This window comes from Grammomys surdaster, unplaced genomic scaffold (assembly GCF_004785775.1).
Source record: "Grammomys surdaster isolate TR1022 unplaced genomic scaffold, NIH_TR_1.0 164, whole genome shotgun sequence".
In the NCBI taxonomy this organism is placed as follows: domain Eukaryota; kingdom Metazoa; phylum Chordata; class Mammalia; order Rodentia; family Muridae; genus Grammomys; species Grammomys surdaster.
In genome coordinates this window covers 1,734,637-1,745,846 of record NW_021604612.1, presented here as the reverse complement: position 1 = coordinate 1,745,846, position 11,210 = coordinate 1,734,637, and the positions used below count along the sequence as shown (strand labels likewise).

At 52.0% G+C, this 11,210-nt stretch overlaps 1 protein-coding gene across 2 annotated transcripts; it reads right to left on the bottom strand.

The window, feature by feature from the left end:
• Positions 1-1,879: 1,879 nt before the first annotated feature.
• Positions 1,880-6,764, bottom strand: Ficd (FIC domain containing). Of its 2 annotated transcripts, none has more exons than XM_028765449.1 (3): positions 6,560-6,764; positions 5,441-5,796; positions 1,880-4,501 (listed from the first exon to the last, which is right to left on the bottom strand). In XM_028765449.1, exons 2-3 carry the CDS (start codon positions 5,739-5,741, stop codon positions 3,426-3,428), a joined length of 1,377 nt encoding a protein of 458 aa, XP_028621282.1. In that variant the 5' UTR covers positions 5,742-5,796; positions 6,560-6,764; the 3' UTR covers positions 1,880-3,425. The 2 variants fall into 2 exon arrangements, with proteins under 2 accessions (XP_028621282.1, XP_028621283.1); XM_028765450.1 differs by having other exon boundaries at positions 1,880-4,498.
• Between the last annotated feature and the right edge of the window lie 4,446 nt (positions 6,765-11,210).

Sequence of the window (11,210 nt, the reverse complement as noted above, 5' to 3'; positions counted from 1 at the left end):
GCTGAACATGATTCCGCAGTGATAGACTGGAGTTTCCGGCAGCCTGACACTGCTGGGAAGATTTTACCTCTCACCTTACAACATGGAGTTTCTGCCCTGAAAGCCCTTCAGCAAGGGCAGGGAGGGTGGTGGGGAAAGGACTCGCTGTATGAAAGCACTCTGGAGGGAAGTGTGAGGGAGCCGTGCACGCATGCTGGCTGGACACCGGCTGTGTGTGTTGTGTGCCTGGGAGTCAGTCATGCTTTCCTTGATGTTTGTTTAGGTGTTAGCAATGGAACCGAGGCCTTGTGCAAGCTCGGCCCGTTCTCTGCACTGTAGCCGTCAGCCTACATTTAAAAATTTGGAAGAAAGATTTTTATGTGTCTGTGTGTGTGCCATGTGTAGAACCCAGAAGAGTGCATCGCTGGATCTCCTGCAGCTGTTGGGAACTAAAGCCCGGTCCTCTGCACGAGCAGCGAGTCCTCATAACCGCTGGGCATCTCTCTGGCTGTCCCACGTTAGAATCGTTTTTAAAGAAAGTTCTTTTTAGCCCTGGCTGTCCTGAACTCACTCTGTAGACCAGGCTGGCCTCGAACTCAGAAATCCGCCTGCCTCTGCCTCCCAAGTGCTGGGATTAAAGGCGTGCGCCACCACCGCCCGGCTAGACACATTTTTAAAGATTTCATGTGTGTGTGACTGCTGTGTTGTGCTTGTGGACATCAGAAGACAGCTTTGAGGAGTTGGCTCTCTCCTCCACTGTGGGGCCTCGGGGTGGCTTAGGCTGCCTTGTGTAAGGCTGTCACCTGGTAAGCCATCTGCCCAGCCCGAAGTGGTTTTTTTTTTTTTTTATGAACATTTTTAAACTTATTTAAAAAATGATTTATGGGTTTTCCCTGCATGTGTGTGTGAGCAGCACCTGCATGCCTGGCTGCCGTGGAGTTCAGAGGACGGATCCTGTGGGTCTGGAGTTCCAGGTGGGTGTGAGCTGCCATTTGGATGCTGGCACTGCTGGGAACCTAGGTCCCCTGAGTGAGCAGCCAGGGCTCCCAGCAGCTGGGTCATCTTTCCAGCCCCTTAACATTTTTAAGTGTAGTTGGGACCGTGTGTGTCCGGGAGCTCTCGACATTCCTCTCCTGCCTCTCCTTTCTTGGTGTCTGCCCACCGCTCCTTTCCAGACAGTGGTGTAGTCCCCAGCCACCCTACAGCTGTCTCCCAGGCAACACACACAGCAGTACATTTCGTGCCGTGGGAACCTAGCCCAAGTTCAGCTCCTGTTTGGTAAACCTTGCTTTAGTTCACCCTATCAGTGTCATCATTTTCAATGCAGATTCCCCTCCATCTTTATTATATAACAGAGACCTCTCTATTAGATGACAACTGTGGATTACTGGGACCTCCCTGTGGCATGGGCTCCTCCTGGGTGGGTCTATGAGGTAGCATGTCTGTGGGTTTATTAGGAAGACCGGTCCTGAGCTAATCCCACTGGGTTCATGCGACTTCCCTGCTTGTGTTACAGAAACTGCCTGATTCTCTCACTGGTGGCCAGTACGCAGGTAAGACTTCATGCTCTCCACGGGCGTCATGACACAGCTGAGTCCACACGCCAGCAAGGGCCCACAGAATCATTTTAAATGTGGGTAAAAACTTAGTAAATTTAACTCAGACCAGGCACAAGGATGAAGCAGGGGCAGGTGTCTGTTGGAAGCCTACCAGCCAGGAAAAGCTCTGTCCCACGTGGCGGGTGGAAGGAACCAACCGCTCCAAGCTGGCCTGATGTCTGTTCATATGCTACGCACAATAAGCACATGTTAAAAAAAAACTCGACCCGTGAAGCCAGGAAGGCAGTCTCCGAGCTGCTCTGGAACATGGGGGCGGAAGTCCTGGATAAGACAACACAGCATGTAATAAAATATTTTATTAGAACCAAGAATTTGTTAAAATAATATTTTTCACATGTAGCTAAAGTGCAGGTTCTCACTACAGGACAAAGCGAGCCTCCTGTGAGATTTGTGTACAGAGGAGAGCCGGGAGCTTGGGGCTGCACTTGCATGCAGTGCTGTGCCGGGGACAGCTGTGGCCGCGTGCCTGCAGAACTGTTGGCGACACTGCACGCACACATCTGGGTTTATTTCACCTATTTTTCTCAGTCTGTCAGAAAACTGCCCGTGTATCTTTCTAAATGCTGGATACATCGCTTGGCGGCTGGTACTACGCGTTTACCATTCAAACGAAGACAAAGTGCAGTGGGCCGGGACACCGCGGGCTGTCAGAACGAAATCCAGTGACTTAGCCAGTAAGACTCTTAGCAGCAATCAGATTGGCACTTAGCCATAAGTATGATTGAAAAAAGTTTATTTTTTCTAAGATGACAACTTGGACATGTGTCTATCAGACATGACACCATTGCTTTACAAGTTAGGAGAAGAAGGTCACTCCAAGGCAGTCTATCTACCCGTGGGGACACCCTACCCTGTGATGCCATCAGAGGGGAAGAGGGTTTCAAACCACGGGACAAAAGGGGAGAGGCCTGGCTGTGGTCATGGGTATTTACTCATTTTAATTCTTTTATCAGAACTGCTTATTTGGGGTTGATGTGGTATCTCAGATACATTTTGTAATGTTAGGGAAGGTACCTTGTGTGGTGCATACTGGGTACATTCTGTCGCCTCACCTCACCTCCAGGTCCTCAGAAGACTGAGTGGGAGGTGAAGGCAGACCCCCTCTGTGGAGTCATGGGGTAGGTGGGCAAGCTTGGAGAACTTTTAGCCTCAGTTGATAGCAAGTGAAGTACAGGACAAAGATAAGGAAAAGGCCTGCTGCCTGCTCTCCACCGTCAGAACAGTCTGGGTAGGGAAATACCATCCCATGGAACTCAGGTTAGCAAGTTAATGTTTCGGAGGGTCTTTGGCTATCTGCAGTCTCCTACTGGAGATGGCAACATCTGCCTCCCATGTCAAAGGGCTGCACTGCCGGTAGAAGCGGCCGCCACAGCCTCTCAGGAATGAAAGCCTGCCTCAGCACAGGGCAGGTTCTGCCCAAGGTGGCAGAGGTCAACCTGAAGTCACAGGACCCCAAAGGCATCTGAGTGATCCCTGTGGCCCTGGGCTCTGTCCCACAGATCTGGCTCCCTGCCTCCACCCTTAGTGCAAATTCTGTGTAGACACCCAGGCCCAGGACATCAGAAAAGCACTGCTGCCCTACTGGGTGCCAGGATCACCACAGGTGTAGTGGTCGTAGTACCACTTGGTGCTGCTAGCTCACCAAAAAAAAGTTAAAAAAAATTAAATAAATAACTTGGCTGAACTATAAATTATACTAATGACAGGCTTAATAATTTAGTTTTCTTTCTCAACTGAAAAACATCTGGAGGTAAAGAATGTTTAAGGGTTTCCTTTTGCTACTGGGGAGAACTGTTTCTAGAAAGGATGCCAAGGGAGGGCCGGCGGTTAGGGCCTCACAGGAAGCGTCTCCTTGAACCCAGAATGGTTGGGCTGGGCTTCGGGCAGCGCCACCGCGTACTCAGTGGTAGCAAGGAGCAACGTGTCCAGCGTGACTTCCGTACACTTGGCTATGAAGCGGATGAAAGGCCGCACGTCACCCTCGTTGGCGACTTCCAACACGTGGTAGTACTCGGACCTCTGTTCCTTGCGGATAGTGATGGGCGGGTACCCCGCCTGCATCAGGATCAGGTTCATCAGCAGGCGGGAGGTCCTTCCGTTGCCGTCGATGAAAGGGTGGATGTACACCAGTTTGTAATGGGCTAGGGCCGCAAACTCGACCGGGTGCAGGTTCATGGCGTCCTCGGAGTTAAGCCACTGTGTGAACTCCTGCATCTGCTTCTCCACGTCGCGGGGGTGGGGTGGGATGTGGTGTCCCACCAGGACCTGGGTCCTCCGAAACCTGCCCGCCTCCACTGGGTCCACGTACCCCAGTACCCTCCTGTGGATCTCCAGCATGTCATCGATGGTGACAGACCCGATGCGGGAGACCAGGGTGGTGTTGATGTACTTCATGGCCGCATGCATGCCGATGACCTCGTTTTGCTCCTCCAGGCTCTTCCCTGGCACTGCGTAACGCGTCTCCAGGATGTGCCGGATCTCTGAGAGAGTGAGCGTGTTGCCCTCGATGGCCACCGTGTGGTAGATATGATGGTAGTAGGTCTCCTCCATGACCCTGCGCAGGGCCGAGCTCCCCTTAGGGATCGACATGACCTTCTTCACTTTGCTGTCGATGACGCTGAAGTACCTCTGGTCTATCTCCTCAACGAGGGGTAGCGTCCGGTCCCGGTTGACCAGCGCTTTCTCGTGGAAGGGTGAAATGGTCAGGGCCCTGGTGAAGAGGTAATCCGCCTGGATGATGTCCTTGTCTTCTTCCGAGAAGATGCCAAATTCGTTGAGAGCGTCTACAAAGCCAGGGTCCATCTTGAGGGCATGCAGGAAGAGCTTGTGGGCTTTCTCCCTCTTGCCCTGGCGTTTCATCTCCAGGGCTTGGTTTAGTGCAGCCTTGGCCTCCAGCTTCCCTGCTAGAAGAGAGGCAGAGGGGCCTGATTAGGAGGGTGGGCTATCCCTGTGCAGGCCTCCCAGGGACACCACAGTCAAGCCACATGTGTGAAACAGGCCCCGGGTACCTCCGTTCCCCATAGCTCTGTCAGGTGGAATGCTGGTTGCTGTCCTTTGTCCTGGGCCACTCTACAATGGGCTCCCCTGCCAGCTGTCTTCTGCTGGGCATAGACAGTCTGGGCATTTGCTACCCCTGTGCTCTTCCTACTACAGTGTGGCTGCTCTGGGTGGCCCAACTTCCCTGTGAACAGGTGGCTCTTATCACTCGAGACCCTCTCCTTCAGGCCTGGGGGTGCCAACACCTTCTCCTCTGGTATTCCTGGCCTTTCTCATGCCTGGACTATTTCTGTTTTCTGGCAGTGCTGGGGACGGGACCCGGGCCCTGGTGCATACCAGACAAGTGCTATATCAGAGCTAGGCCCCTGCTTCTAATGATGTGATTCCAGTTTGTAGTAATGTCTGGTTGTCACCACTGGGGACAGTGTGCTGCTGGCACCCTGCAGAGGCAGGCTGCTGCAACCCTCACTGTGCGCATGGGGCATGCTAGGACCTCACTTTGGACTAAGCCCTCTTCCCAGCTGCTTCCTTTGAGGGTGAGCACCCACACTCAGCTCCCAGGAATTCCTGGGGTCTTCAGTCCCATCCCCAGTGGTTTCTGGCTGGAACATTATTCTCAGATGCTTTTCCTTGGACCACTCCCCTTTAGAGGTGGGGTGCAGCACAGGGGCCACCAGTGTGTCTCCCTCCAAACACTGGGACACCTATTCTCAGTCACTCGTCAAACTGGAGTTCCGGACCGCCTCACTCACTGGGACACCCTCATGCTTACACACAGAACTTTGCAGGCACTCTATAAATATCTTATCTTAACCTGACAAGGGCGAGTTAGCCAGTGCACTCACCCGGAGACGCCTTGGTCTTGGCCGTCAGCAGCCCTGCGTCCCTGGAGGTGACACTGAGTTCCGTGGATGGGCTGGTGCACTTGGTGACCACATGCTGTGCCCGGTCCAGTTTGCTCCTGAGCAGGTGGAAACCTCTGAGTACAGCCAGACATTGTTCTTCCACAGCTCCCAGCGGCAGCAGCAGGGCCAGCAGTGACCCCAGAGCCATGCTCAGCAGGGTCATGCACAGGAAACGGCCCCAGACTGAGACCCATTTGGGTTCAGCCACCGCCATCACTGACGCCATCGGCATGAGTACCATCTGGACGGAGGGCTGGGCCCAGAGCTCACGACCCGTCACACAGGAAAAGCAGAATCTACGAGGAGCCAAGCATCGTAAAGAATGAGGCAGGGGAGTGGACCGGTTCCCAGTAAACGTAATTTCAGATGGAGAGACAGACATGGAGAATCATCACTTCCTAATTCATCAGGGACCACAGAAAGGGGGAAGGTGAGGGGGTCTCACGGTGGAGGGCTAGCCTGGGAAGATGCATCCTAACTAACCCCTAGCTCCTCCTGGGGAGATAGGAATCAAATGCACTTACAGAGCACTTATATTAACTTTTCCATAATCTCAGACTACAACCCTAGGAGGTGACGTTTCCACACCGCCCTCTCCAGATGCAGTAAGAGCTCAGAAAAGCGAAGTCAGGGACTTGTCAGCCCCTTAGTCCACCAGTCCACTACAGGAGTCTGTTGCCACAGGACACCTAGTGTTTGGGCCATGACTCCTGCACACGCCCGTGGGCACACACCACACTCTTCGATAAGGGCAAATGTCCGGTGACCTGGTGTCACCACACGAATACCTCCTCGCTGGCTACAGTGTTGTGTCCCTTCTGGCCTTCCTTTCTTGGCTTGTCCATCATAGACAGGGAACCCAGGGACTGGGCAACAACAGTGGGTGATGCTCTACCCCGGCGAAGGAGAACACCAGCTTGGGCAGGGGGAAGCGAGGGGTCAGGTATGCAAATGCCATCTTGCCAACAATAAGCATTTATTGGGCAACTATAGTGTGCTGGGCACTGCGCTGGCGGCTAGCCTTGCAAGCTGTCAGCCCCCTGCGGAAGAGCAAGCTACCTGTAGCTCCCGTTTACAGATGAAGGATGACGCGGTTCTGACAGGCGGCGCCGGAGCTCCAGGGCCTTACCCGCCACGTCATCACTTCGCGCGGCCTGTGCAGCTACCTCGAACCCAGCATGCTGGGCTTACGCCCGAAGAGGGAAACTGAGGCTGCCGCAAGGTCCCTCTGCGAACGGGCCCGAGGCTCGCGCCCGCCGCACCATCTAAGCCCGCGCGGCGGTTCCTCTACGCCGCGGTCTCAGGCCACGCCCCCATGACATCGTCCCGCCCCCAATCGCCTCGCCATTGGACGGCCAGCCGCCTCTGCCGCGACGGATTGGCTGTCTCTACCTGTCCATCCGCCGCGCTTCCGGGTTCTCGAGTTCGCCGGGGCATCCCCGGGAAAGGCGCGCCGTGTGCCGCTCCCATTGGCTGTCGCTTGTGTGCCTCGTGCCGGCAGCAGCCAATAAACGGCAGGGGGCGGGGTCGAGGCCACCGGCCAGTGCGAGCACTGGTCCAGTCTCCCTGTCCCAGCAACTGCTACCTTCCTCTGTCCTCGGCCTGGGCCCCGTGTGCCTCAGTTTCTCTGGTGTGCAATGGTAGTAGCCACACACCAAAAGTTTTTCACTTCTTAGTCCCTGTTTCGCCATTTGTCGCCTTTCTATTTTCTTGTCCTCTCTAACCTACTTTTTCTTTTCTTTTTTTTTTTTTGAGATGGCTTCCCACGGTGTAGCCCAGGTTGGCTGAGACTTCTTACTGTGTGTAGCCCAAGCTGGCTTAGAATTCACCGGGATCTTTTTAAACCAACATGTCCTCCCTGACCTTTTTAGATTGCATTCTCTGGAACGGCTGGCTATGCCCAGATCGTTTTTTTCTTGGTGCAGAGGGAAGGCCTCCATCTCAACCCACAGATGCTGAACTGAAGCTTCTAGGGCCTGCTCTGAGAGCCAGTGGGCACACTCTGGAGTCAGCCGACCCACGGGTTCAGATTTTGTCTCAGCCTCTTGTGACCTTGAAGCGTATTACTCCCTTCTGCAGTTTTCCCAACTGCAGAATGGGACAACAACCCATGTTTCTTAATTTAAAAAAAAAAAGGTTTTATGTTTTTGGTGTGTGCGCACATGCACAGAGATCAGCTTGGGAACGTTGGGCTTCTCTCCTACCATAGGGGTTTGTGGACTGAACTCAGGTTAGCAAGCTTAGTGGCTCCAACCTGCCTTAGGTAGCCCTCAGGTTCTGGATCTGGGATTCTTCTATGGAGCCTTGGGTTCATATCCCAGCTCTGCCGTTTGCAGACTGAGTCGAGCTGACTTGGCGGTGCCAGTCTACTTTGCCGATCTGTCACCTGCAGGCAGTGTGCTGATGGAGATTTTTTACATTCTTATTTCATTTCATTTTATATTTTATTTTGACACTGTAGCTCAAATTGGTCTGGAACCCACTGTGTAGCCCAGGCTAGCCCCAACCTCCTGCCTCCGCCTCCACCTCTGTCTCCTGAGTGCTGGGATTAGAGGTATGCACCACTAAATCCCGGTTTCAGCCTGCTTTCTTATAGAACCCAGGACCAACAGCCCAGGGATGGCCCCACCCACAATGGGCGTGACCCTCTCCCATCAATCACTAATGAAAATACCCTTCAGTTGGATCTTACGGCAACATCTTTCTCAATTCAAGTTCCCTTCCCTCCAGATAACGCTAGCGCACTAATTCTCACCCTGTGGGCCGTGACCCCACAGGGGTCACATATTAGCCGTTTACATTACGACTCATCATAGTAGCAAGCTTACAGTTATGAAGTAGCAATGAAGTAATTTTTTGACTGGGGTTCACCACAGCATGAGAAACTATGTTAATATAATGTTATAACGTAGTATGTTAGTCAGGGTTCTCTAGAGTCACAGCACTTAAGGAATGTCTCTCTATATTGAAGGAATTTATTGTGATGACTTACAGTCTGCAGTCCCACTAACCCAACAATGGGCAGCTGTGAATGGAAAGTCCAAGAATCTAGTCGTTGCTCAGTGCCACGAGGCTAGTTGTTTCAGCTGGTCTTCTGTAGAAGTAGGTTCCAACAGATGTGCTGGCTAGTAAGTGCAAGCAGGAGAAGAAGAGTGAATATTCCTTATGTAGTGAATGTCCTTATGTAGGTTTCCAGTAGAAGGTGTGGCCCAGATTAAAGGCATGCACTACCACAGCTGGATCTGGGACTTGCTTTGTTCCAGGCTGACCTTGAACTCAGAGATCTCACCACAGTCTCCTGGGATTAAAGGCCTGTACTACCTTGCCCAGGCCTAAGCTTTTCATGGCCACTACTCCTCAAGATCTCCATGCCAAGATCCAGGTCAGAAACTTGTGTCTTCCAGCCTCAAGATCTGGATCACAGGTGAGCCCTCCAATTCTGGATTGTAGTTCATTCCAGATGCAGTTAAGCTGACAACCAGGAATAGCCATTACTTACAGTGACTGCATTAGGAAGGTTGAGAACCACTGCTCTGGCCTGTGTCAGGATGGTGTAACACCGGTTCGCACAGAGGTTCTTGTGTTTAAGCCTTGATCCAGGGTCTTCAACATTGTTCTCTGGGCAACTTCTGAGATGTCATTCGGACACCCTAAGTAATCATGGCACTGTAAAAGGTTTTCCCAGAGAATGCAACCTGGGGGATTGGGGGAGTTGTTGTCACAGAAGATAAGAGGGTTGTCAGGCCAGACTGATGGCCATTCACACACAGGGCCACCCCTGGGTAAGTCACTTATCCTCTGAAATTTTTGGCACTCAGACATAAAATTGCCATGTGTAGGGCCCTCCTCTCTCCAGAGCTTCCTGAGAGGCCAACACAATCAATCTCTAATGGACTTGGGTTACCAAAGGCAGACCCAGAAGTTCTGAGAATCCTGCCGATGAATGGGAAGGGGCGGGGACTGTGGAGTACCGAGAGCACAGGGTTTCCTTTGCAGATGCTGAGGTCTAGCCCCCAGTTCTTATGTTGGCTTAGGTCTGACAGGTGACCGCTCCCCACGACCGATCCCCAGCCTGAGTTTCCAAAAGACTCATCAGGCCTGGGCTGTAAGGTGACATTTTCAGAAATTTTAACAGTAGGCATGTCTGCGGGCCAGGTTATAATCTGAGAGAAACTGATCTTGGAGGCTTCAGGGTTGTCCGAAGGAGGATGGGGTTGAGGGGAGGGAGGGAATATGATCGAAATATATCCTATGGGAAAAATGTAAAACGTAACAATGTAACAACAACAAAACCCAAACCACAAAACGTGCAGGGGGGTGGGGGGAGAGCATCAGCGCGCTGGGTGTTTGGCTGCGTGGCCACCAGAGGGCGGTAGCTCCTCTGGAATGGCTCTCCTCTAAGTCCTCAGGAGACGCTGTGGAAGATGTACAAAATATGGTCCCTGAGGAGATCCTGAAAGGTTGGCTTTCTCCATCTTAAGCATTCTGTATTAGGTAGAATTGCCTCCTTGGGGAACACAGGAGTAGGAGGTTATTATTTAAAAAAAAACAAAAAACAAAAACAAAAACAAAAACCCAAAATGCTCACTTTGACTCATGACAAAGAATCTAGAAAATGGCTGTGTGAAAAATATGTCCATTATGAAAACCCAAATCGAACACGAGCCTTTGTGTCTCTGCAAGTCTGTTATGTTTTTCTAGTTGAGGTAGATGTCTTGGTTCCAAAGGCAGCCCGTATGCATCATTTTAATAAGGGGGGGGGAATGGGTGGAGAGATGGCTCAGTGGTTAAGAGCACTGACTGCTTTCTCAGAGGTCCTGGGTTCAATTCCCAGCAACCACATGGTGGCTCACAATCATCTGTAATGGGATCTGATACCCTCTTCTGATGTGTCTGAAGACAGCTACAGTGTAGTCACTTAAAATAAATGGATAAATCTTAAAAAAAAAAAAAAAGCCGGGCAGTGGTGGCACACGCCTTTAATTCCAGCACTTGGGAGGCAGAGGCAGGTGGATTTCTGAGTTCAAGGCCAGCCTGGTCTACAGAGTGAGTTCCAGGACAGCCAGGGCTACACAGAGAAACCCTGTTTCGAAAAACCAAAAAAAAAAAAAAAAAAAAAAAAGAGAGAGAGCTCTGTGCTGGACCATTGGCAATGGTAGTATCTTTTAAGATTAGTGAAGCCATGTTGTTGTGCCCTGCAGTGTCTGAAGGCTTCTCTGTGGCTTGGAGAACTCTTTGCAAGGTCTCCTGCGCTCTGGTCATCGGGTCCACTGTACAGGGTCTCTCCAGGCATGGCATGGTGGTGCATACCTTTAATCCCACCACTGGGAAGGCAGACACAGTCAGGTCTCTGCCTCCCAAGTATTTCCTGGTCAGTGCCTTTTATGATTTCTCTTTGGAAATCACATGCTGTCTGTCACCTTTGCTCTTGGTATGATTCGGGAGGGTTCCCTGTGAGACTTGTCATGGGGGTAGGCTGTCGGGGAGGTCTTCCATCTTGAAGCCTCTGACCGTACAACCTTGGCCCCTTCCCTCTTCAGACCCAACAGTAATTCTGCCGAGTGGTCCGGTCTCCTTGAGCCAGGCTGGGAGCCTCTGTGGGGGTGGCATTTACCTGAATGCACGGGAAACTCCCCTAGTCACTGTCTTCCCAAGCTGCTTGTGAGCCTTCCCCAGCTGAAGGACTCTTTTTGTTTGTTTGTTTGTTTGT

Coding starts and splice junctions, on each gene's coding strand:
- Ficd (XM_028765449.1), bottom strand. CDS start 5,741: ATGGTACTCATGCCGATGGCGTCAGTGATGGCGGTGGCTGAACCCAAA. Junction 4,502..5,440: donor CAAGACCAAGGCGTCTCCGG/GTGAGTGCACTG, acceptor CCTCTCTTCTAG/CAGGGAAGCTGGAGGCCAAG.